This window comes from Hyperolius riggenbachi, chromosome 7 (assembly GCF_040937935.1).
Source record: "Hyperolius riggenbachi isolate aHypRig1 chromosome 7, aHypRig1.pri, whole genome shotgun sequence".
In the NCBI taxonomy this organism is placed as follows: domain Eukaryota; kingdom Metazoa; phylum Chordata; class Amphibia; order Anura; family Hyperoliidae; genus Hyperolius; species Hyperolius riggenbachi.
This window is the reverse complement of record NC_090652.1, coordinates 222,674,246-222,701,222: the sequence shown is the minus strand read 5'-3', so window position 1 is coordinate 222,701,222 and position 26,977 is coordinate 222,674,246. Positions and strand designations below refer to the sequence as shown.

The following is a 26,977-nucleotide window of genomic DNA, read 5'->3' as shown; positions in this document are numbered from 1 at the left end:
ATCTTTATTATCTTACAGATTTATCGCTTTTTGTATTAACGTTATTTGCAGAAATGTGAGCGTCCGATAAATAGCGTCTGCCAGAACCCCTGTGTCGTCATAGACTTACATGACTTCCGGTCTGCCGCAGATACACGCGCTAACGTAGTTTTAGAAGCACGTCCGATTGAGCACTTACAGTGCATCGTAGGTAATATGAAAGCACCCATAGATTTTCATTGCCCTGCGGTAGCAGTGCGGTAAATTGCTGTGACGCAGCGCCAGTATGAAAGGGCCCTGAGGGTTAGGCATCATGAAGGGGGTTTTAGGGTTAGGCACCACCAGGGGAACCATCAGGAAGGGGGACTTAGGGTTAGGCACCACCAGGGTAGTCTTGGGGTTAAGCAGGCACCACCAAAGGGGTCTGGCGCCACGAAAGAATGAACTGCGAGTGTGCAGAACGCTCGCTGCAACAGGCGTGCTGACAGGCCACGCATACGCAGTTGTGCCCGACTCCCGTCCAAGTTGCACAGCTAACGGAGCCGCAAGCAGGAGAAGGGATAGGACCCAGAGGATGCTGAGCAACCTCACAAGCTACGTTGGCTGGAGTAGCCCCAGGTAAGTTCAGTATTGCATTTTTTAGCTCTATTCAGTGTCCCTATAATGTCCCAATTTAGAAAGTAGCATAGGAATAAACGAAATAATTTTTCCATTTTGTCATTCTGCAGCGCCCATGGCTGCGATGATGTCACATGACAGAAGCTACCATGCCTGTGATGATGTCACATGACACAAGCTACCACGGCTGTGATGATGTCACATAACAGAAGCTACCACGCCTGTGATGATGTCACATGACAGAAGTTACCACCCCTGTGATGATGTCACATGACAGAAGCTACCATGCCTGTGATGATGTCACATGACAGAAGCTACCATGCCTGTGATGATGTCACATGACAGAAGCTACCACGCGTGTGATGATGTCACATGACAGAAACTACCACGCCTGTGATGATGTCACATGACAGAAGCTACCACGCCTGTGATGATGTCACATGACAGAAGCTACCATGCCTGTGATGATGTCACATGACAGAAGCTACCACGCCTGTGATGATGTCACATGACAGAAGTTACCACCCCTGTGATGATGTCACATGACAGAAGCTACCATGCCTGTGATGATGTCACATGACAGAAGCACTTGAACAGTGATAACTATCCTGATGGCCTATCTATAAAAAAATCAGTTGATGTGGAAATTTTACACCAGAAATCCTAAGGGATTGACACTGGTCAATAGCGAATCTTGAAACCAGCAATGTGCAGTTCCATTACATTCTGTCAATAAGTACAAGCAGCTTATTCAGGTTCAGTAGAGAATAGCACGTTGTGCTGTACATAGAGTTACACACTTATAGCCAGATGCAGACCCCCAGGCTACAGGGAGTAGAGTTGGGCCGAACGGTTCGCCGGCGAATGTGGTTCGCGCGAACTTAGGTGGTTCGCTTGCGGGTGCCGCACGCGAACATTTTGCGGAAGTTCGGTTCGCCCCATAATGCACCTGAGGGTCAACTTTGACCCTCTACATCACAGTCAGCAGGCCCAGTGTAGCCAATTAGGCTACACTAGCCCCTGGAGCCCCACCCCCCCCTTATATAAGGCAGGCAGCAGCGGCCATTACGGCCACTCGTGTGCCTGCATTAGAGAGAGTAGGGCGAGCTGCTGTCTGTCTCTAGGGAAAGATTAGTTAGGCTTAGCTTTTCCTGGCTGCATACCTGTTCTGTTCAGTGAGCCCTCAGCCCACTGCATACCTGTACTGTGATCCTGCCACTGCATACCTGTTCAGTGATCCTGCCACTGCATACCTGTTCAGTGATCCTGCCAGTGCATACCTGTTCAGTGATCCTGCCACTGCATACCTGTTCAGTGATCCTGCCAGTGCATACCTGTTCAGTGATCCTGCCACTGCATACCTGTTCAGTGATCCTGCCACTGCATACCTGTTCAGTGATCCTGCCACTGCATACCTGTTCAGTGATCCTGCCACTGCATACCTGTTCAGTGATCCTGCCACTGCATACCTGTTCAGTGATCCTGCCACTGTATACCTGTTCTGTGAACCCGCCACTGTATACCTGTTCTGTTCAGTGGACCCGCCACTGTATACCTGTTCTGTGAACCCGCCACTGTATACCTGTTCTGTTCAGTGGACCCGCCACTGTATACCTGTTCAGTGATCCTGCCACTGCATACCTGTTCAGTGATCCTGCCACTGTATACCTGTTCTGTGAACCCGCCACTGTATACCTGTTCTGTTCAGTGGACCCGCCACTGTATACCTGTTTAGTGAACACGCCACTGCATACCTGTTGTGTTCAGTGAACCTGCCACTGCATACCTGTTCTGTGAACCCGCCACTGTATACCTGTTCTGTTCAGTGGACCCGCCACTGTATACCTGTTCTGTGAACCCGCCACTGTATACCTGTTCTGTTCAGTGGACCCGCCACTGTATACCTGTTCTGTGAACCCGCCACTGTATACCTGTTCTGTTCAGTGGACCCGCCACTGTATACCTGTTCAGTGATCCTGCCACTGTATACCTGTTCTGTGAACCCGCCACTGTATACCTGTTCTGTTCAGTGGACCCGCCACTGTATACCTGTTTAGTGAACACGCCACTGCATACCTGTTGTGTTCAGTGAACCTGCCACTGCATACCTGTTCTGTCAACCCGCCACTGTATACCTGTTCTGTTCAGTGGACCCGCCACTGTATACCTGTTCTGTGAACCCGCCACTGTATACCTGTTCTGTTCAGTGGACCCGCCACTGTATACCTGTTTAGTGAACACGCCACTGCATACCTGTTCTGTGAACCCGCCACTGTATACCTGTTCTGTTCAGTGGACCCGCCACTGTATACCTGTTTAGTGAACACGCCACTGCATACCTGTTGTGTTCAGTGAACCTGCCACTGCATACCTGTTCTGTGAACCCGCCACTGTATACCTGTTCTGTTCAGTGGACCCGCCACTGTATACCTGTTCTGTGAACCCGCCACTGTATACCTGTTCTGTTCAGTGGACCCGCCACTGTATACCTGTTTAGTGAACACGCCACTGCATACCTGTTCTGTGAACCCGCCACTGTATACCTGTTCTGTTCAGTGGACCCGCCACTGTATACCTGTTTAGTGAACACGCCACTGCATACCTGTTCTGTTCAGTGGACCCGCCACTGTATACCTGTTCTGTGAACCCACCACTGTATACCTGTTCTGTTCAGTGGACCCGCCACTGTATACCTGTTCAGTGAACCCGCCACTGCATACCTGTTCTGTGAACCCGCCACTGTATACCTGTTCTGTTCAGTGGACCCGCCACTGTATACCTGTTCAGTGAACCCGCCACTGCATACCTGTTCTGTGAACCCGCCACTGTATACCTGTTCTGTTCAGTGGACCCGCCACTGTATACCTGTTTAGTGAACACGCCACTGCATACCTGTTGTGTTCAGTGAACCTGCCACTGCATACCTGTTCTGTGAACCCGCCACTGTATACCTGTTCTGTTCAGTGGACCCGCCACTGTATACCTGTTCAGTGAACCCGTCACTGCATACCTGTTCTGTTAACCCGCCACTGTATACCTGTTCTGTTCAGTGAACCCGCCACTGTATACCTGTACTGTTCAGTGAACCCACCGCATCAGTGCGCATACCTGTGCATTTAAGTGAACCCACCTACCTACGTGAGTGCACGCAGTGTGATATACCACTCCGTGCATACCCGATATGGACAAAACAGGTAGAGGAAGAGGTAGTGCCAGAGGCAGAGGAAGGCCACCCGGCAGGTCTGCGCGAGGTCGTGTAAATGTAATTTCGTGTGGACCTGGCCCACAGTACAGTGCTCGGAAGAAGGCACGTCCCATCACCTCCCAAGATTGTCAGGACGTGGTTGAGTATTTAGCGACACAGAACACCTCATCTTGCTCAGCCACCAGCGCTACTACTAGCACCACTTCCGCTGCATTTGACACTTCGCAAGAATTATTTAGTGGTGGTGAAATCACTGATGCACAGCCATTGTTGTTACAGCCAGATGAATTTTCGCCAGCTCATATGTCTGCGTTACGCGGCAACACTATGGATGCAACGTGTAAGGAGGATGAAGGACCTACACGTTTGGATTTTTCTGAGGCAAGCGAAGCTGGGCAGGATGATTACGATGATGACGATGATAGGGATCCTCTGTATGTTCCCAATAGAGGAGATAAAGAGGGGGACAGTTCAGAGGGGGAGTCAGAGAGTAGTAGGAGGAGAGAAGTTGCTGAAAGAAGCTGGGGCAGCTCTTCATCAGAAACAGCTGGTGGCAGTGTCCGGCACCATGTATCGCCACCTATGTACAGCCAGCCAACTTGCCCTTCAGCATCAGCTGCTGAGGTCCCCATAGTGCCCACATCCCAGGGTGGCTCAGCGGTGTGGAAATTTTTTTATGTGTGTGCCTCAGATCGGACCAAAGCCATCTGTTCGCTCTGCCAACAAAAATTGAGCCGTGGAAAGGCCAACACTCACGTAGGGACAAGTGCCTTACGAAGGCACCTGCAGAAAAGGCACAAACATCAATGGGATGGCCACCTGAGCAAAAGCAGCAGCAGCACACAAAAGAAAAGTCACCCTCCTTCTCCTCTTCCTCCTTCAGGTGCATCATCTGCTTATGCCGCTTTCTCCCTTGCACCTTCACAGGCACCCTCCTCCACTCCGCCTCTGCCCTTGAGCTGTTCCTGCTCCTCTGCCCACAGCAGCAGTCAGGTGTCTGTGAAGGAAATGTTTGAGCGGAAGAAGCCACTTTTTCCCAGTCACCCCCTTGCCCGGCGTCTGACAGCTGGCGTGGCGGAACTGTTAGCTCGCCAGCTGTTACCATACCGGCTGGTGGACTCTGAGGCCTTCCGTAAATTTGTGGCCATCGGAACACCGCAGTGGAAGATGCCAGGCCGCACTTATTTTTCGAGAAAGGCCATACCCCAACTGCACCGTGAAGTTGAGAGGCAAGTGGTGTCATCTCTTGCGAAGAGCGTTGGGTCAAGGGTACACCTGACCACGGATGCCTGGTCTGCCAAGCACGGGCAGGGCCGCTACATTACCTACACAGCCCATTGGGTGAACCTGGTGGTGAACGATGGCAAGCAGGGCGCAGCGGACCAAATTGTGACACCTTCACGGCTTGCAGGCAGGCCTCCTGCCACCTCCTCTCCTCCTGCTACATGCTCTTCGCTGTCCTCCTCCTCCTTGGCTGAGTGGCAGTTCTCCTCTCCAGCTACACAGCCCCAGCTCCGCAGGGCCTATGCTGCATGCCAGGTACGACGGTGTCACGCCATCTTAGACATGGCTTGTCTCAAAGCGGAGAGTCACACTGGAGCAGCTCTCCTGGCTGCTCTTAAGAAACAGGTGGATGAGTGGCTGACCCCGCACCACCTGGAGATAGGCAACGTGGTGTGCGACAACGGCAGCAATCTGCTTGCCGCTTTGCATATGGGGAAGCTGACACACATACCCTGCATGGCACATGTCAAGATTTGTGGCAAAGTACCCTGGCTTAGCGGATGTCCTGAAGCAGGCCAGGAAGTTCTGTGGGCATTTGAGGCGGTCTTACACAGCCATGGCACGATTTGCAGAAATTCAGCGGAAAAACAACATGCCGGTGAGACGCCTCATTTGCGATAGCCCCACTCGCTGGAATTCGACCCTGCTCATGTTCTCCCGCCTGCTAGAACAGAAGAAAGCCGTCACCCAGTACCTCTACAACTGGAGTAGAACGAAACAGTCTGGGAAGATGGGAATGTTCTGGCCCGACAACTGGACACTGATGAAAAATGCATGCAGGCTCATGCGGCCGTTTGAGGAGGTGACCAACCTGGTGAGCCGCAGTGAGGGCACCATCAGCGACTTAATTCCCTACGCTTACTTCTTGGAGCGTGCTGTGCGTAGAGTGGCGGATGAAGCTGCGAATGAGCGTGACCAGGAACCGTTACGGCAGGAACAGGCATGGGACCAATTTTCATCAGACCCAGCTGTTTCCTCAACACCTGCGGCAGCACAGAGGGGGGAGGAGGAGGAAGAAGAGAGGTCGTGTGCAGAAGACGAGTCAGACTCAGAGGATGATGAGCAAGGTGTTTCTTTGGGGGAGGAGGAGGAGGAGGGGACGGCGGCAGGAGAACAACCGCAGCAGGCGTCGCAGGGGGCTTGTGCTGCTCAACCTTCCCGTGGTATTGTTCGCGGCTGGGGGGAGGAGGTTGACTTACGTGACGTCACTGAGGAAGAGCAAGAGGAGATGGAGGGTACTGGATCCGACTTTGTGCAGATGTCGTCTTTTATGCTGTCCTGCCTGTTGAGGGACCCCCGTATAAAAAACCTCAAGGGGAATGAGCTGTACTGGGTGGCCACACTACTAGACCCTCGGTACAGGCACAAAGTGGCGGACCAGTTACCAACTCACCAGAAGGTGGAAAGGATGCAGCACATGCAGAACCAGCTGTCAACTATGCTTTACAATGCCTTTAAGGGTGATGTGACAGCACAACGCCAGCAAGGTACCACTGCCACTAATCCTCCTCCCGTGTCCACGCAGTCAAAGACAGGACGCTCCAGCGATCTCATGGTGATGTCGGACATGCGGACGTTCTTTAGTCCAACGCCTCGCCGTAGCCCTTCCGGATCCACCCTCCACCAACGCCTCGACCGGCAGGTAGCCGACTACCTGGCCTTAAGTGTGGATGTAGACACTGCTGTGAACAGCGATGAGGAACCCTTGAACTACTGGGTGCGCAGGCTTGACCTGTGGCCAGAGCTGTCCCAATTTGCCATCCAACTTCTCTCCTGCCCTGCCGCAAGCGTCCTCTCAGAAAGGACCTTCAGCGCAGCTGGAGGCATTGTCACAGAGAAGAGAAGTCGCCTAAGTCACAAAAGTGTTAAGTACCTCACCTTTATCAAAATGAATGAGGCATGGATCCCGGAGGGCTGCTGCCCGCCCCAAGACTAAGTCAGTCCCCGCACACACAGCATCTCTGCCTGCACGCCGTGTGACTGGCTGCCTGGCCTGCCCCAAGAAGACTAAGTCGCTCCCAGTCCCTCCACACAGCATGTCTGCCTGCAGGCCGCTTCACTACCTTCTCCGCCACCACCAACAGGGTCCGGGACTCCAGGCGGATTGCTGAATTTTTTAGGCCGCTGCTAGCAGCGGCCGCTGTAATAATTTTTCGGGTGCGTGTACATGACTGCCTAATTTTTCTGGCTGCACTGCGGGCAGCTGCAACAACAAAAGAAAAGGCATGTACATGCGCCCATTCCCCTTCGTGATCATTACCTTGCCGTGGTGAAGGGGCTTGCGTATCACAATGAAGCAATGACCGGCGCCTAGATGAGTGTCTCGGGGGGCACACAAAAGATAATAAGGTCGTTGCTTCATTGTGGTCAGACCAAATTTGATCAGCTGGACAGTCACTGTTCTGTCATTCAGCTACATTACATTACTACATTACAGCGCTTTAAATCCCCAGGGAGAAATGCGCTGTATAAATATTATTGTTATTGTTACATCAGCCAGGCCGACCATATGGGCTGTAAAGCCACCAAAATCTGCACTCTCGCCATGGTGCGCACCAGTCCAGCATGGCCGTCACTACACAAACAGCTGTTTGCGGTGCGTTACACGGTGAGTTTGGTGTGTCAGTGTGAAGCAGTACCTTAATTACACTACCTGATTGATGTATACACATGCAAGATGTTTTAAAGCACTTTAGGCCTGTCATTTAGCATTCAATGTGATTTCTGCCCTTAAAACGCTGCTTTGCGTCAAATCCAGATTTTTCCCGGGGACTTTTGGCATCTATCCCACTCCGCCATGCCCCCCTCCAGGTGTTAGACCCCTTGAAACATCTTTTCCATCACTTTTGTGGCCAGCATAATTATTTTTTTTTCAAAGTTCGCATCCCCATTGAAGTCTATTGCGGTTCGCGAACTTTAACGCGAACCGAACGTTCCGCGAAAGTTCGCGAACCCGGTTCGCGAACCTAAAATCGGAGGTTCGGCCCAACTCTAACAGGGAGGTGCACCAAGGCCCATTCTGTTGTAAGTCTATGAAGGAGCGTTTCTGTGTGTCCTGATCAGCTATTGAACACAATCTGCATTTGTAGTCGTATACTTTGTGTGTTTATTGTGTCAAACAGTCCATTGGATCTCTTCCACCAAAGGAGGGACATGAAAAGGTACTCTCATACATTTTATTTAGCAACAATTCAGCAACGTTTGAATAATACGTGCTGTAAGCTATGGAATCTGCTAGTAATAAGCACACAGAATGCCATAGCTCAGGGCCGGGCCGAGGCATAGGCTGGAGAGGCTCCAGCCTCAGGGCGCAGTGTAGGAGGGGGCGCACAATTCATTCAGCTGTCATTCCTAATTGTGTTTGATGCAGAAAGAAATAAGAAAAGGGAATACATGGCAGTGACTGCAAGCCAGATAACTAGATATTAAGGTGTTGGGGAGGTTGTGGACCCTGTGGCGCCTCTTAGTCTAATAGCAATCAGCGTGTGATGGCTGGGGTGGCAGGGATGGAGGGGCGCACTTTGGTGTCTCAGCCTTAGGTGCTGGAGGACCGTGTCCCGGCTCTGCCATAGCTTACTGCAAGCTTAGCTGAAGAAAAAACAGTGTAGTGCTTGGTCCCCACTCGACCTCCCAACAGTCCGTTCGCACAGAGCAGAGTGGACCAATTCAGCGTCAGTGCCGTTCAATTTTCTTGTTGCATTCGCATCCGGGCTGATGCGTTTGTACCATATGAGGCTATGGGAAATGCATCTGTTTGTCCAGAAAAATGAAGCAAGTGCACCTGCCCGCATGCATGATTTTCATGTGATATCACTACATGCAGGAGTCGCACCAAGATGATAGGTGAGCATGTAGCACTCAACCACGGGCCCGGGGGTACACATACACTATGGAAATCTGACCTTTTTTTTTTTTTTTTTTTGCGAGAACCAGTTTTCACAGGATTTTCAGAAGTCAGAGCTGGTTTTGGTGGCCCAAAGGGGATCTACACAATATTAGGGAGGTAGTTTTAATATTTTGACTGATCAGTGCATATATTTGTCATCAGCGCTGGGGAATATGTTGGCGCTTTATAAATACAATAAATAATAAATAAATAAATAAATAAAATAAATCATAGGGACACTTTACAAATGGCTGTCTGTGTCTGGGATTATTCTTTAATCTTCTTGTGTTACTGCGGACATACATGCTTATTTAATGACATAATGAAATCTGGGTGCATTATCCTCACTTGAGCTGCTGATTGGCTGTCATGGATTATGGCTCACAACTGCTCTATGCACTCTATTATCAGATAGGTCCAAATAGTTTTTTTTCCTGCCTGTGATGACACAAGACATGACTCACTCTGGTCCCCAGCTGTGTCTTTGCTCTTATGTGAAGAACACAGATTTCATATCCCTGCAAAGCACTGGGTCCTCTTCCCTCTGGGAGTAATAGTCTTCTGCCATCCATCACCTCTATGTTCTCTGCTTCCTCTCCAGGCTGATACAGCTCCTTTCTCTGTACAGTATTTGAATTGTGTATTATTTTATTATTGTTAGCAGGGCAGTTTCTAGGCTACAGAGCTCTCAGGGCAAGGGTGTAAACCCCCCCTCTGGTATTAGGTAGTCCTGACTCCCCGGTATAGGTAGCCAGAGGAAGCCCCCAGTATTAGGTAGCCAGAGGTAGCGACCCCAGTATGAGTAGCCAGATGTGACACCCTGTATAGGTAACCAGAGGAGCCCCCAGTATTAGGTAGCTAGATATAGCCCCCCCCCCCCCCCCATATAGATATTCGAATGGGACCCCCAGTATTAGGTATCCAGATGCAGCTTCCCCTCAGTATAGGTAGCTAGATGCAGCCACTCCCGTATAGGTAGCCACAGGAGCCCCCAGTATGCAGCATGGCAAGGGTGGGCAGCAAGACATAGCCCCCCTCCCCAGTATATATAGCCAGATGTAACCCCTCCCTCCCATATAGCTAGCCCGCTGTAGCACTACCAGTGGCATCAGTCATCATGTAAACCACCACCGTGGTGGACTGATGTCCTGCAGCCATAGAAACCAAGATGCTGAACAGGAAGCCAGATCACTTGTGTCTCTCCAGGTCTGTATGTTGAGTTACTCACTGTACCTCTTGCTCCACTGCGCTCTCTTTGCATATACCTGGTTTCTCCTCCCTCCACGCCCATGCTCCACTCCGCCACTGCACCCCAGGCGGCATCCCACTTTGCCAGTCCCTAGAAATGGGACTTATTGCTATCAAAGGACCACTATTATAAAAAAGTGTAACATTTAAAATGCATGTGTATGCATATGTATAAAATGTATATTTGTTCCAGCGTAAGATACACTAAATTTCATTTTTCTATGTCACTGTTGCTTACAGTAGGTTGTCAAAATTTGCCTATGGTGAATTAATAAATATCAAACATGTCTAGATTTAAAACTGCAAATTATTTATACATGACTTATATTAGCAACAATTGTATAATGCAAAGCTGTACATAAGACAGCTACCCTAAAAATATTCCCATTCCTGATGTTATAATAACATATTAGCCCTGAGACAATGCCAATAATATGAGTGGCACTGGCAATACCTTATATGTGTAGAATAATGACTGTTTCATGTGCCCACAATGCATCTTGGGGGGACACATGGTAGTGATAGCAACTATGGGTTCTTTACATTTACGATGTGGGGTTATTACATTACTCTTTAATCTTTTACGTCTACAGTGCTTGTAACAGATTATAGGATTATCGCCCAGTGTCTGTTGCATAGCAACCGGAACGCTGTTGGAAACCTTGAACTGGAAGTGATCTTTATTTGGAGCTGCAATTTAAGAACTGTGAAAAGAAATCAATAACTTTTTGCTAAAAGCAAAATTTTGGTTGTGAGCTTGTTTTTTACCCTTAAAGGAAACCTAAACTGAGAAGGATATGTATTTTTCCTTTTAAAATAATATCAATTGCCTGACTCTCCTGCTAAGCCTGTGTCTATAATACTTTTAGCCACAGCCCCTCAACAAGCAGGGCCGGCCTTAGGTTTCACAGCGCCCTGAGCGTATGCAGATTTTGGTGCCCCACCCCACTCATCCTCTTCACGTGTGCGTGCACACACACAGGCCTAACTGTATATAGGCACCAGATACGCCCTTTAGTGTATATAGACATTTAAGACATATTCCCCTCCCCACTTAGGCAGATCCCCCCTTTAGTATATATAGGCAGATCTACTCCTTAGTGTGTATAGGCTACTAGCAGGGCAGTGGATTTGGTACAAAAATCTTCCGACTCCAACTCCGACTCCTTAGTTTATGAAACCACGACTCTGACTCCAGGTATCCAAAATGACTCCAACTCCTCGACTCTGACTCCTTAGTCTAATACTTAACAGGGCTGTGGATTTTGTACAAAAATCATCCGACTCCGACTCCTCAGTTTATAAAACCACGACTCCTACTCTCGGTGCCCAAAATTGCTCCGACTCCACTCCTTGACTCCGACTCCAATTCCGACTCCACAGCCCTGGCTACTAGACTTGTATATGTAGGCAGATCATCCACTTAAGTATATATATGCTGCCTATATATACTAAAGGGGGGATCTGCCTACATTTACAAGACAAGTAGCCTATATACACTAAGGGGGATCTGCCTATACATACACTAAAGGGGGGATCTGCCTACATATACAAGACTAGCAGCTTATATACACGAGGGGGGGATCTGCCTATTATAGGCAACCCCTTCCCCAGTGTATATAGGCTGCTAGTCTTGTATATGTAGGCAGATCCCCCCTTTAGTGTACATATAGGCAGATCCCCCCTTAGCGTATATATAATATATACACTAAAGGGGGATCTGCCTATATATACACTAAAGGGGGAATCTGCCTACATCTACAAGACTGGTAGCCTATACTGTATACATTAAGGGGGGGGGGGGGGAATCTGCCTATTATAGGCAGGTCCCCCCTTAGTGTGTATAGGCTACTAGTCTTGTAGGCAGATCCCACATTTAGTGTATATATATCAGGCAGATCCCCCTTAGTTTATATATAATATATACACTAAGGGGGGGATCTGCCTATATATACATTAACCACTTCTGTACCACGCTATTTTGTGCTGATCTGTGCTGCGTGGGCTCTCCAGCCCACAGCACAGATCAGGTTGCAGCCAGGCCGATCAGACTTCCCCCCTTTTTTCCCCACTAGGGGGATGTCCTGCTGGGGGGGTCTGATTGCCGCCGGCTGCTTGCGCTTGCGGGGGGGGGGCACTTCAAAGCCCCCCTCCGCAGCGCTTCCTGGCCTCCTTCCCCTTCCCTCCCTCTCCCTCCCCATGTGAGCGGCGCAGGACGGATTTCCGTCCTGCGCCTGATGGGATAGGCTTTAGCCTATCAGATGCCGGCGATCCCCGGCCAATCAGAGGCCGGGGATCACCGATCTCCTCTACGGCGCTGCTGTGCAGCAGCGCCGTATACATGTAAACACCGGGAAAGATCTTCCCCGTGTGTTTACATTTACCCTGCGAGCCGCCGATCGGCTCGCAGGGTGTTCACGGAGACACCCTCCGTGAACTGACATGGAACGGAATACACTTCAGGATTCAGGGGCGTACATATACGCACCGAGAATCCTGAAGTGGTTAAAGGGGGTATCTGCCTACATGTACAAGACTAGTAGCCTATAATATACACTAAGGGGGGTATCTGCCTATAATAGGCAGACCCCCTCCCCCTTTAGTGTATATGTAGGCAGATCCCTCCTTCAGTGTATATATAGGCAGATCCCCCCCTTAGTGTATATATAGGCAGATCCCCCTTAGTGTATATATATATATATATATATTATATATGTATATAGGCAGATGATCCCCCTTAGTATATATAGTCTTAGGCTTAGTCTTAGGCTACTAGTTTCCCTTTTAGTTAGGCCGCAGATTAGCCCCCCATGCCCCCCCCCATCAAGCATAGAATAGGAGGGAGGGAGCCTTACTTTTGGTGGTCACTTGGGGAGCATGAGAGAGGAGATGGCCGGGTCTCGTCTCTCACTCAGGAGGACAGTCACAGGGCAGGGTAGGGTAGCTGCCGGCACACGTGCTGCGCGCTTCAGCGCTCCTGGCTGGCTCCATCCATCTTATCATGGGGCCGAGCGCCGGGCGGAGTCTCACACTGACTCCAAGAGGCAGCGCAGCAGCAGTTGCTGGTCTTCGCCCCCATCACCCCAGCGGCACCAGGGGGCGGAGCCAGAGGGAGATGCAATAGATCAAGCAGTCGCCACTGCAGCACAAAATAAATATGCGCTGGAAGCCGGCGGACGGCGCCCTGAGTGATCGCTCCGGTCGCACAGGTCAAAGGCCGGCCCTGTCAACAAGCATACAGATCAGGTGTTCTGACTGAAGTCAGACTGGATTAGCTGCATGCTTGTTTCAGGTCTGTGATTTAGCCACTACTGCAGCCAAAGAGATAAGCAGGCCTGCCAGGCAACTGGTATTGTTTAAAAGGAAACATCCATATCCCTCTCAGTTTAGGTTCCCTTTAAAGGGAAGGTGCAGGCAGAAAAAAAAAATCTACTTACCTGGGGCTTCCTCCAGCCCCTGTCAGCCTATCTGTCCCTCGCCGCAGCTCGAGTGTGTCCACCGTTCCCATCCATTGCAGATGCCGACCTCGCCAGGGCAGCATCTACTGTGCCTGCGCGATCGCGTGCCCACGCTGCTCGTGATTGCGCTTATGTGGTCTGGAGCATTCTGCACAGGTGCAGAAGTACTGGAGGATAACCAGGCAACTGGTATTGCTTAAAAGGAAATAAATATGGCAGCCTCCATATAACTGTGACTGCAGTTGTCCTTTAAAGTGTACCAGAGACAGCCCCATGCGCACGGATAGCTCCTATGTAGTCACTCTCAGCCTTCTCTGTTGCCGGTACGGGACACGTAACTTCTGCCAGTTGCGGCCAGTCGGTGCAAGAGAAATGCACGCTCTACGTATCTCTCTGGCAGACAGAGACCACAGGAGACCAGGGTTTGAATCTTGGCTCTGCCTGTTCAATAAGCCAGCACCTATTCAGTAAGGAGCTTGGGCAAGACTCCCTTAGGCCTGGAACCCACTGCAAACCGCAAACGCTAAACGCAACCGCTAGCGTTTTGCCTGAGCGGTTTGCAAGCTGATTCATGCGAGTTTTCGGTCGCGTTTTGCAACAGTGTATTTTTTTCCTCAGCGGTTGTGTAGCGTTTTGCGTTTCGCGTTTTTATCCTGATTGGTCCTGTGAATAATTTTTAATTTTGTTACAGTGTGCTGAACCGCAAAACGCTAGCAGAACCGCTCAGTTTAGGTTTTGCTGAGCGTTTCTGCTAGCGTTTCAATACTTTGCATTGAAGCGCTAACGCTCCCAAAATGCTGCATGTCCTGCGTTTGCGTTTCTGAGAAACGCAAACGCTCCTGTGGAAGTTGCCCCATCCATTAACATTAGCCCAGCGTTTTGGCAAACTGCTAGCGTATCGCAGTGCTGCCAAAACGCTGCCAAAAGCGCTCCTGTGGGTTCCAGCCCTTAGGGCTCGTTCCCACTAAGGGTCTGTACACACTGTTGCACTTGCGCTGTGCTTTTAAAATCGCATGTGTTTTTTTTAATCGCAAGGTCTTTTGAAAAATCATGAAAATCGTGAAAACCTATACACACTGGTGTGATGCGTTTTTTCTATTTTCATGAAGGCTTTGCGATTTAGAAATCGCATGTGATTTTAAAAACACAGTGCAAGCACAGCAGTGTGTACAGGTCCTTTTGGGCGTTTTTTCCCTTTTTTCAACCGCAGGTTCACATCTGAGCGGTTCATTTTTGATCCGCACAGAAAAGCGTTGCATTGGCCACTTTTGAGGCGATTTGGCCTCAAAGGCATAGGAAAACGCAGAACTCTCACAAAATCGCTTTGTGCAGCGATTGCGTGAGCATTTTTAAGTATAAATACATTGTATTATTCTTTTCCGGTTCAAAGAGTTCACTTCCTGACTAACGTCAGGAAGTGAAAAAATGCAATCGCTCTGCAAAAGCGCTTAGAAAAGCGATTTTACAAAAAAGCAGCACGCAGGTAATCGCCGGGAATAGGAAAAAAAAGCCTCAAAAAACGCCCAACGTGGACGGACACGCGATCGGAATGCAATGTGAACAAGCCCTAACACTGCCTATAGAGCGAATTGCGATGTAAATGCTTTGTGTCTTGCATCGCACTGCACTCATAATGCACAATGCGAGTTTTCCCCTGCATTACGAACCTGTTTTTAAGGCTGGGCACTGCAACATGTCACTGTGAACACAGCCTAAATGGCCATAATAAGCCGTTAGGAGTGACCAAGTATCATGTGTATAGGTAACTGGTTGAGGGAGGAGTTGGCTTCATTGTCATTCCCAAAATCCCAGGCTGGGCTCTGCCTAAGCATGCAGCTGCACATGTTACCCATGTCACCTTGTTACCAATACACTAACTAAATACAGTAATATGTTCCTTTGACCCCCTCAATTTCCACTACAAAGAATGCACAATCAGTCTCAGTTTATCTTCTTCCTGCCCAGAACATGATAAGAGGTTTCCCAGCTCACAGCTTCAAATGAAAACACACTTTCTTCTTAAAGGGGCAATGACAGTGAGATCCTGATTCTTCTGGTCCACTGCACACTTCACTGAGCATGCTGGCAGAAACCAATGTGACACTTATTACCTCATGGCGCTACCTCATACAAAACGTGCTACATTAATTTAATCTTATTTTCACCAGCGTTTATGCTGTGCTTATAGGTTTGCCACGGAGAGTTAAAATTATATGTTTATTATAATCTTTCTTATGGGAATGTATGTGACTTAAACCTTGCATTATTACTTTACTGCAATACTAATAATAAAGCATACCACACCATAAATGGCAGTTGTAATGGCCAAGGCACCTTTATTATTTGGGGTTTTAACTTTAATAAAACAAATTAAACATTATGCTAAGTACATATCATACAATTTTTTGTTAGATTACCTGCCAGATAGATAATTTCCAACATGTTGGAAATTATCTAACCATCTATCTGCCTAGCAAATAGGCATTGTTCTACTCAGCAGGAGATAACCAGAAGACAATGCACCAGAAATAATGACCAGTCTCTACAGAAAATAATCAAATGCTGGGAATACACAGCTCAAATCTGAGCCATTTAGGCTACTTAATGCTGGATACACACGGTGCATTCCCGCACTCGATGCGCCGCTCGATTCCCGTCGATTCGCGTCGACTCGCTTATTTCCGACATGTCCAATTCGCGTTTCGATGGATCGTTAGGTCGATTTGGCATACTTTGCATGTGAATCGACCTAACAATCATCAAAATGCACTCGGAAATGCTCGGAAATAATCGAGCGGCCGGAAATTGAGCGGCGCATTGAGTGCGGGAACACACTGTGTGCATCCAGCATAAGGTGCGTACACATGCACTACTAAATGCAACAACGGGTCCGCCGGACCCTCCCGCTCGGCGGTCTTTAGCCGACAGTATGTGCGTGTGTACATGCAGTCGGCGGACTGATAAGGCTGTTTCTGAACGATCTGCTCAGCATGATCGTTCAGAAACAGCCTTATCAGTTCGCCGACAGCGCATACACACGCACTACATGTCCGCCCAGCAGGAGGGTCCGGCGGACCTATCATTGCCGGCGGTAGTGCGTGTGTATGCACCTTTACACAGTAGGACGTTGCGTTTGATGGGACGTTAAGGTAGCACAACGTGGCCCTAACGCAACGCATGTACACTTTCACAGTGCGACGTTAAAGTCGCACGTTACAAAATGTATTTACTATGGAACGAAAACGGCGCATGTGGAACATTTTAAAAAAGGAAAAAAAACATTACTGAGCATGTGCAACACAAGTGACGCAGCAGATTCATTGCTAAACGCACAGCATGCAGCACTTTTTAACCACCCTGGCGTTCTGATTAAATCGCCAGGGTGGCTGCGGGAGGGTTTTTTTTAAATAAAAAAAAAACTATTTCATGCAGCCAACTGAAAGTTGGCTGCATGAAAGCCCACTAGAGGGCGCTCCGGAGGCGATCTTCCGATCGCCTCCGGCGCCCAGAATAAACAAGGAAGGCCGCAATGAGCGGCCTTCCTTGTTTTGCTTATATCGTCGCCATAGCGACGAGCGGAGTGACGTCATCGACGTCAGCCGACGTCCTGACGTCAGCCGCCTCCGATCCAGCCCTTAGCGCTGGCCGGAACTTTTTGTTCCGGCTGCGCAGGGCTCAGGCGGCTAGGGGGGCCCTCTTTCGCCGCTGCTCGCGGCGGCGATCAGGCAGCACACGCGGCTGGCAAAGTGCCGGCTGCGTGTGCTGCTTTTTATTTGACAAAAATCGGCCCAGCAGGGCCTGAGCGGCAGCCTCTGGCGGTGTTGGACGAGCTGAGCTCGTCCAGACCGCTCAGCAGGTTAATAACACTACACGTTGCACACTCATGCAACGTGTGCACTGTGAATGTCGCATAGACTTTGCATTGCTGTGCGTTACTATGCGTTAAAGTATTTTAATACGTGCGACTTTAACGTCGCACTGTGAAAGAGCCCGTAGATGGCTCGATAGATAATTTCCGACATGTCCGATCTTCCGCTTGATCGTTTCCGCGCTCGATTCCGCATTGAGGACCAAGGAAAAAGATAAGAAAAATGAGCGGAAGATAAGAGAGTCACCTGCGGAATCGAGCAGGGAATCGATCGGGCGGGAGAATCGAGCGGCAAAATCGAGCCGTGTATGCCCAGCATAACAGAAAATCTAACAGAAAAATCTAACAGAAAATTGTATGGTGAAAAAATCTAACAGAAAATTGTATGGTGTGTATTAGGCATTGTAAACCAAGTACTACTTAGCTAGCCAGCCCAAGTAGTAATACCAACTGTAACAGTATATTAAACAACTATTACCTGAAAGTGAACTAACCAAACCAATTGTTCCCACTACGCTGTTTTCCCCCTCTGTACCAGATCTACTCAGCCGGAGCAGTTGAAATAGACGCATCCTATGTAAAAGGGCACCTGCCATTTGTAGCTGCAGTTCACATAGTGGGTTCCCTTTTAAAAAGAATGCCTTGTAACTCGGATGCCCACGGGGGAGTTTGTGTTAGGCGCTGTTCCCTTTATATGCGCTACCGTGCGCATTTTGGCAGCGCGCATTTTGGCAGCGTGTATAGTGTACAACACACAGGAACGGTAGAAGGGTATAGACAGCCCTTCTACCGTTCCTATCATATGCGCTGCGCAGCAGTTTGATGCTCTATCGCACTGCTGCATGCATTTTTTGGGAAATCGCAGCGCTGACCCATTCACTGTAACTAATGGGATCAGCAGCGCAGCGCAGATGGTGATGCGATCGTACGTGTTCCGATCGCACAGCCATCTGTGCCAGGGGCGGACTGACCATTAGGGCACTCGGGCACGGACCGAGGGCCCGTGGTCAGGGGGGGCCCGCCACCCGCCATAGAACCCTGAGCAGCCAGGAGGGGAGACAGCCAGTGAAGGAGAGCGATGGGCATAGCAGCGGAGAAGGGGGGAAGTTTCCCCCCCTCCTCTCACCTTGGGGCCCCCCTTCCTGGCTCTCCCCTCCGTAATCTGTAAGACAGCTGGAAGCGGCTGACAGCGGGCGGAGACGCTGTTCAGCCACCGGAGGCATCGCTGATCTGTGTGCAGCTAGTGTGGGCTTGAAAAGCCCAGACTAGCTGCACACAGATCAGCGATGCCTCCGGTGGCTGAACAGCGGTAAGTCTCCGCCCGCTGTCAGCCGCTTCCAGCTGTCTTACAGATTACGGAGGGGAGAGCCAGGAAGGGGGGCCCCAAGGTGAGAGGAGGGGGGGAAACTTCCCCCCTTCTCCGCTGCTATGCCCATCGCCCTCCTTCACTGGCTGTCTCCCCTCCTGGAGACACCTACAAGCCTGGCTGCATATACTGGGGAGACCTATAGACCTGGCTGCATATACTGGGGGCACCTATAGACCTGGCTATACTGGGGAGACCTATACACCTGGCTGCATATACTGGGGGCACCTATACACCTGGCTGCATATACTGGGGAGACCTATACACCTGGCTGCATATACTGGGGGCACCTATAGACCTGGCTATACTGGGGAGACCTATACACCTGGCTGCATATACTGGGGAGACCTATACACCTGGCTGCATATACTGGGGGCACCTATAGACCTGGCTATACTGGGGAGACCTATACACCTGGCTGCATATACTGGGGGCACCTATACACCTGGCTGCATATACTGGGGGCACTTATACACCTGACTACATATACTGGGGGCACTTATAGACCTAGCTACATATACTGGGGGCACTTATAGACCTAGCTACATATACTGGGGGCACTTATAGACCTAGCTACATATACTGGGGGCACCTATACACCTGGCTGCATATACTGGGGGCACTTATAGACCTGGCTATACTGGGGAGACCTATACACCTGACTACATATACTGGGGGCACTTATACACCTGACTACATATACTGGGGGCACTTATAGACCTAGCTACATATACTGGGGGCACCTATAAACCTGGCTATACTGGGGACACCTATACACCTGGCTGCATATACTGGGGGCACTTATACACCTGGCTATACTGGGGAGACCTATACACCTGGCTATACTGGGGAGACCTATACATCTGACTGCATATACTGGGGGCACCTATACACCTGACTACATATACTGGGGGCACCTATAGACCTGGCTACATATACTGGGGACACCTAAAGACCTGGCTATCTATACAGGAGACACCTATAGACCTGGCTATCTGTACTGGGGACACCTATAGGCCTGGCTACCTATTCTGGAGACACCTGTAGACCTGGCTACCTATACTGGGGACAGCTATAGACCTGGCTATCTTAACTGGGGACATCTATAGACCTGGCTATCTTAAATGGGGACATCTATAGACCTGGTTATCTATTCTGGGGACACCTGTAGATAAGGCTACTTATACTTGGGACCAGGGGCGTAACTAGAAATCACTGGGCCCCCCTGCGAATATTTGGATGGGGCCCCCCCATAGATGCCAAATAATCGTAATGGGGCAGCGTTTCACTGTAAATTAATTGTAAAGTGGGCAGCATTTTACCAGACAATCGTAATGTGGGCCAGAAAATCGTAATGTGGGCAGAGTTCACCAGAAAATCGTAATGTGGGCCTTTAGAAAATCATAATGTGGGCAGAGTTCACCAGAAAATCGTAATGTGGGCACCAGTCACCAGAAAATCGTAACGTGAGCAGCAGTCACCAGAAAATTGTAACGTGGACAGCATTCACCAGACAATTGTAATGTGGGCAGTGTTCACTAGAAAATCGTAATGTGGGCCAGAAAATCGTAATGTGGGCAGCGTTCACCAGAAAATCGTAACGTGGACAGCATTCACCAGACAATCGTAACGTGGGCAGTGTTCACCAGAAAATCGTAATGTTGGCCAGAAAAACGTAATGTGGGCAGAGTTCACCAGAAAATCACAATGTGGGCAGCAGTCACCAGAAAATCGCCATGTGGGCAGCAGTCACCAGAAAATCGCCATGTGGGCAGCAGTCACCAGAAAATCGCCATGTGGGCATCAGTCACCAGAATATCGTAATGTGGGCAGCAGTCACCAGAAAATCCTAATGTGGGCAGCAGTCACCAGAAAATCCTAATGTGGGCAGCACACACCAGAAAATCCTAATGTGGGCAGCAGTCACCAGAAAATCCTTATGTGGGCAGCAGTCACCAGAAAATCGCAATGTGGGCAGCAGTCACCAGAAAATCGCAATGTGGGCAGCAGTCACCAGAAAATCCTAATGTGGGCAGCATACACCAGAAAATCGCAATGTGGGCAGCAGTCACCAGAAAATCGCAATGTGGGCAGCAGTCACCAGAAAATCCTAATGTGGGCAGCAGACACCAGAAAATCGCAATGTGGGCAGCAGACACCTGAAAATCGCAATGTGGGCAGCAGACACCTGAAAATCGTAATGTGGGCAGCAGACACCTGAAAATCATAATGTGGGCAGCAGACACCTGAAAATCGCAATGTGGGCAGCAGTGACCAGAAAATCGCAATGTGGGCAGCAGTGACCAGAAAATCGTAATGTGGGCAGCAGACACCAGAAAATCGTAATGTGGGCAGCAGACACCAGAAAATCGCAATGTGGGCAGCAGACACCAGAAAATCATAATGTGGGCAGCAGACACCTGAAAATCGTAATGTGGGCAGCAGGCACCTGAAAATCGTAATGTGGGCAGCAGACACCAGAAAATCATAATATGGGCAGCAGACACCTGAAAATCGTAATGTGGGCAGCAGACACCAGAAAATCGCAATGTGGGCAGCAGTGACCAGAAAATCGTAATGTGGGCAGCAGACACTTGAAAATCGTAATGTGGGCAGCAGTCACAAGAAAATCGCAATGTGGGCAGCAGTGACCAGAAAATCGCAATGTGGGCAGCAGTGACCAGAAAATCGTAATGTGGGCAGCAGACACCTGAAAATCGTAATGTGGGCAGCAGTCACCAGAAAATCGCAATGTGAGCAGCAGACACCAGAAAATCGCAATGTGGGCAGCAGACACCAGAAAATCGCAATGTGGGCAGCAGTGACCAGAAAATCGTAATGTGGGCAGCAGACACCAGAAAATCGCAATGTGGGCAGCAGACACCAGAAAATCGCAATGTGGGCAGCAGACACCTGAAAATCGCAATGTGGGCAGCAGTCACCAGAAAATCGCAATGTGGGCAGCAGACACCTGAAAATCGCAATGAGGGCAGCAGTGACCAGAAAATCGTAATGTGGGCAGCAGACACCTGAAAATCACAATGTGGGCAGCAGACACCTGAAAATCACAATGTAGGCAGCAGACACTAGAAAAAAAAATGCACCTGTGAAAAAAAAACAATTCACTTACCTGACAGAAGTCTTCTCCTCTCCTGGCATCTGGCTCGCAGCTCCCCGAGTCCTCCTGCAGCACATCTCCCGCGCTGACAGGCAGACTCAGAGTGCAGGGCTACGGCAAGATGGCTGCCGAAGCCCTGTACTAGAGACACAAATAGCCTCCAGTGTAGGGCTTCTTTGGCGGCCATCTTGCCGTAGCCCTGCTCTGCCTGCCGGAGACTATGCAGGCTGCTGGAGCGGGGCTGCAGGGAATGAACTGGCGCAGCGTCTATTAGACGCTGCGGCCAGTTGAGCACCTTGCTGGGGGGTCCAGAGCAGCGCTCCCCCCACGCACAGTGAGCGGGCCCCAGAGCAGCCCTGGGCCCCCCTGCGGCTGAGGGGGTCGCATCCCCGGTAGGTACGCCGGTGCTTGGGACACCTATAGACCTGGATACCTGCACTGGGAAAACCTATAGACCTGGATACTTCCACTGGGGATACCCTTTAACCTGGTTACCTATACTGGGGGCACCTATTTTGGGGGAACTGCTGCCAGATTAACTATTTTTGGGAAACTGCTGCTGCCAGATTAAGTGTATTTTGAGAAACAGCTGCCAGATTATGTGTATTTTTGGGGAACTGCTGCCAGATTGTGTATAATGGGGGAACTGCTGCTTCCAGATTCTGTGTATTTTGGGGGAACCACTGCTGCTACATGTATTTTTGGTGATCCGCTGCCAAATTATGTATATTTGGGGGAACCGCTGCTGCCAGATAACGTCTATTTTGGGGGAACGACTGCCATATTATCTTTATTTTGGAGGAACCTCTGCCAGATTGCATGGATGTTTGGTGAAATGCTGTCAGATTACATGTATTTTGGGGGGAAACACTACGGCAGAGTTCAAACTTCCCCAGCAGACCTTTTACACCACTGCTAAGGTCATGTATATTTTGCCCCACTGATGACCACGCCCACATTCTGTTGCGTGACCACACCCATTTTTTGGCGCGCTGCGCCGCGCTTATCACTGTGTAATATCTCAATATAACATATTTACTGTTGTAAATAAATTATTATATCTTAGTCTGTAAAAATATAACGTGAAAGGTGGGAAACACTGGTATGGGGGGCCCCATAATCTCCTATTGCCCGGGGGCCCCATGAGTTGTCAGTCCGCCCCTGATCTGTGCTAATTGATGTGAACAAGGCCTTCAGGTTTGGTGCCCATGATGGTGGTGGTGGTGGGGTATTAACATTAAGGGCTTGATTCACTAAAGGCTCCTAAAAGCTTTGCACGTGCAAACTAGGGTACTAAGTACTTTGCATGGCAAAGCTGTTACTGATTGTGTGCTATTTTTGCATGCGAAAAAGTTTGCGCGTGTAAAGTTTTGCGCGCACCGTTTTGCGTGCAAAATCAGCTACTTTGCATGCAAAGTATGCTTATCACGCTACTTAGGGGGTAGGCACCAGCAGAGGAGGGTTCAGTGTGAGAATAGGGAGAGGTTAGGTCAGTGGGAACCTAGCCTTAAAGGATATCTGAGGTGGAAGGGGTAAATTAAAAAATGTACTTACCTGGGCTTCCTCCAGTCGCTAGCAGCCCCTCGCTGTAGTTCCATTGCCCTCTGAAAGATCCCCAACCACAGCTGTGGTTGCGGCTACTGCAGATGCGTGGGCACATTGGTGTACCTCTGTATGGCGCTACCATGACACTCTGATCTAATGGGGAAACTATCATGCTGTATGTATGGACATGTCTGCAACATACATTTTGCAACCTGACATTCTACATACATTGATAATGTTTGGTTCATAGAATTGCAGAAATTCTGAATTATTTTTCTCCTTTGTTTTCAAAAAAGCAAGCTTTTGAAAGCAAAAGAATAACAGAAAATCGGAATCAATATAGAGTCGATCCAATTGAACGGTTTTACTGGACTGCTCCTTCCAAATGAAACATTACCTCGTCCCCAAGCACAGCTCAGCCTGACATGATCTATTCATGCTAGGTGTTTTCTCTGAGAACATTTTCCCTTTGCAGCAAGCCTTTGCTGACATCCACCATGCCCATGCGAGAGGATCGCCTAGTAACACCATTGCCCCTTTAAGAGCCCCCCTCCTGGCTGCGCAGGCAGTGGTGAGGGGTGTGACCGGGGAGGAGATTGATGGCTGGGGATGCAGATTCATTATCATGTGAAGGGCTGGAGGAGGGAGAGAGCTCAGGAGGAGGAGGGAAAGGGCTCTTTTGGATGTCGGTGACATTCCCCTCCACCTCCATAGGGGATCCTGCAGCGCAGAGCCTCGCTGGAGCCCGGCATGGACCTCTGCTGAGGTTATGGAGGACATGTAAGCAGGAGATTACAGTTCCTGCCGCTACACGGGGCATGTACGGGCTGAGGACTCCCGGAGGATAGCACTGGTAGCTTATCTACGTGTTCTGCTGCTGAGCCTGTAGACATGGGGAACATCTCCTCCAACATCTCCTCCTTCCAGTCGCTGCACATCGTTATGCTCGGCCTGGACTCAGCCGGCAAAACCACCGTCCTCTACAGGCTCAAGTTCAATGAGTTTGTCAACACGGTGCCTACCATCGGCTTCAACACTGAGCGGATCCGACTCAGCAACGGTGCGGCTAAGGGCATCAGCTGCCACTTCTGGGACGTCGGAGGGCAGGAGAAGCTGCGCCCCCTCTGGAAGTCCTACAGCCGCTGTACAGACGGCATCATCTACGTGGTGGACTCTGTAGACTCGGACAGACTGGAGGAGGCTAAAACCGAACTGCATAAGGTGACCAAGTTTGCCGAGAACCAAGGAACCCCTTTGCTGGTCATAGCCAACAAGCAGGACCTGCCCAAGTCCTTGGCAGTAGTTGAGATAGAGAGACAGCTGGCACTGCAGGAACTCAGTCCATCCACACCGTATCACGTCCAACCAGCCTGTGCCATCATTGGAGAAGGTCTCACTGAAGGGATGGACAAACTCTATGAGATGATCCTCAAAAGGAGAAAGACCCTCAAGCAGAAGAAAAAACAACGATAACACTGGGCAGTTTAACCTTACAACCAAAGTAGCCCTCCTGCTGTTTGACCACCTTTTTGCTGGCCAATGAGTACCTACCATGGGCTGGGCATTTCTCACTACTGGCCTGGGACTTCTAAAGAACCAGCTCCTTGCACTGTGTGTCAAGGAGGACTCAAGTTTACCAGATGCAGGGCCGGACCCTGCAATAATACCCTATCTGTCCTGAAGGCAAAAGCTGTGTCATTGCAGAGCAATAAGCGGCCCTGTCTTTCAGTGCCATGTGGGGATCAAACACAGTTTACTATATTTACTCATTCCTAATGTATGGAATTTAATATCATTGGCCCTACAGAGGGCCAGCTGATAAGTGCCCAGTGGACTCCATATTATGGGTGATGATAGACCTGGTTCAGTCTGTATAATTTATCACACCACCAAAAAGAACCAAACTTGAAGTTTTTAGTATATGGTGTTGACATTATCTCTGTAGACGTGTCCTCATATCACTGCCTCTGGGGGTGCCGTGTCTGCAGGGGGTTGTCTCCACTGTCTGACTGCAGTCTGTTTGACAGCTGTGGCTCATTTTCCTATTACATTCTGCACTGTTTATCCCCATACCCCCCTTTCATTCACATCCACAGGTTATAGCTGTAACACAATTTCTGTGCAACGTTTCTGTGATTCACCCTCTAAATTATTGGGGTGTAGGTCTGGGCTGGGAACCATGCTGGGGTCATCTGGTACCCATTACTACTGCATGAGATTAATATGTGAGGTTGCTAGAATTGACAGCTGTTGCCGCTTCTAGTCCTCCATATTATTTGCACTCCTTACTAAACGGATTGTTGAATTTTACCAACTCCTTTGTTCTGTCTGCTTTGTTGTGTCTTTGTTTCTTTTTCACTTCTTGGAAACTGATGTGCTGCTTTTTTATTAGGGGAAATATAGAAATGATGATTTGCTGATTAGTGATGGTTGTGTATGTGTCTTATTTTTTTTTTGCTGCTGGCAAATGGCTTCAGTGTTGCATCTTGCATATCAGAATGCTGGTACTCCCCTAGGTGAGATGTATCCACCCTTAGATCTGTCAGTAAGCAGTCACTTCCCACATTTACAACACTGAATTTCAGCACATCAGCAGTAAAGAATAATTAAACAGATATATACTGTAGTCACTTTTTTTCCAGAAAGCTGGAGACAAGCCACCAGTGATTTCATTTTGCATTCACACCCTATGCTTGCATTTCTTCATTTCGTGCATTGTGAACATTTGCATAGCGTATGGATTTGTACAGAGACGGTGTATAGCCATTTCCTGTGCAATGTAACCTCATGACTAATGATGGCAAAAAGTCCTGCAGATTTCGGGTAAAGAATTTTTAATCAAGCCAATCAAAACCTGCTGCTGGTTAGTTTTCCACCTGATTGTTAATTGATTACTGCGGGCTCTGATTGGCTGTTACTTTACCCTCCTGGGAGCAGTGGGAATTTTGCATGTTGAATGTTTGGTTCATCACTAGATTGCATAAATGAGTGTGTTATTCCAGTTAACTGCAGTAGCTAAGACTATTTCTAGTTGTTTAAAGCAGCGTTAACTTCAATGAGCACAGAATTATTTTCCTGGTAAAACAGAATCTGATGTAGTAATAATTCGCCCACACTATTCTGCCAATCAGAGTGCTTCAAGTTGTAGACAGTGTTGTGATTGGAGAACTTTTTCCCTATGGACTTTACCACTGGCTCGCCTCAACCATACTATTTTTAAATGTACACTGTTTCATGTAAGGACCTGTGACGTGAAAAAAAAAAATGTTTAGTAGCTTAAGCCCATAGTGGGCTAGATCACCTGCTGCTGACCTTGTTCTGGTGTTAGTCTGTGGGGTCCCTCCCTTAAACCCATTCCCTGTCCTTTTCCTCCTAACAGCTTTCCAGAAGGTTTCAGATTGT

At 49.3% G+C, this 26,977-nt stretch overlaps 1 protein-coding gene across 1 annotated transcript; it reads left to right on the top strand.

Moving 5' to 3' along the window:
* The first annotated feature begins 24,183 nt into the window (after positions 1-24,183).
* ARL4C (ADP ribosylation factor like GTPase 4C) lies at positions 24,184-25,889 on the top strand. The gene has a single exon (XM_068246970.1). It carries the CDS (start codon positions 24,467-24,469, stop codon positions 25,046-25,048), a length of 582 nt encoding a protein of 193 aa, XP_068103071.1. The 5' UTR covers positions 24,184-24,466; the 3' UTR covers positions 25,049-25,889.
* The last annotated feature ends 1,088 nt before the right edge of the window (positions 25,890-26,977 follow it).

Coding starts and splice junctions, on each gene's coding strand:
- ARL4C (XM_068246970.1), top strand. CDS start 24,467: ATGGGGAACATCTCCTCCAACATCTCCTCCTTCCAGTCGCTGCACATC.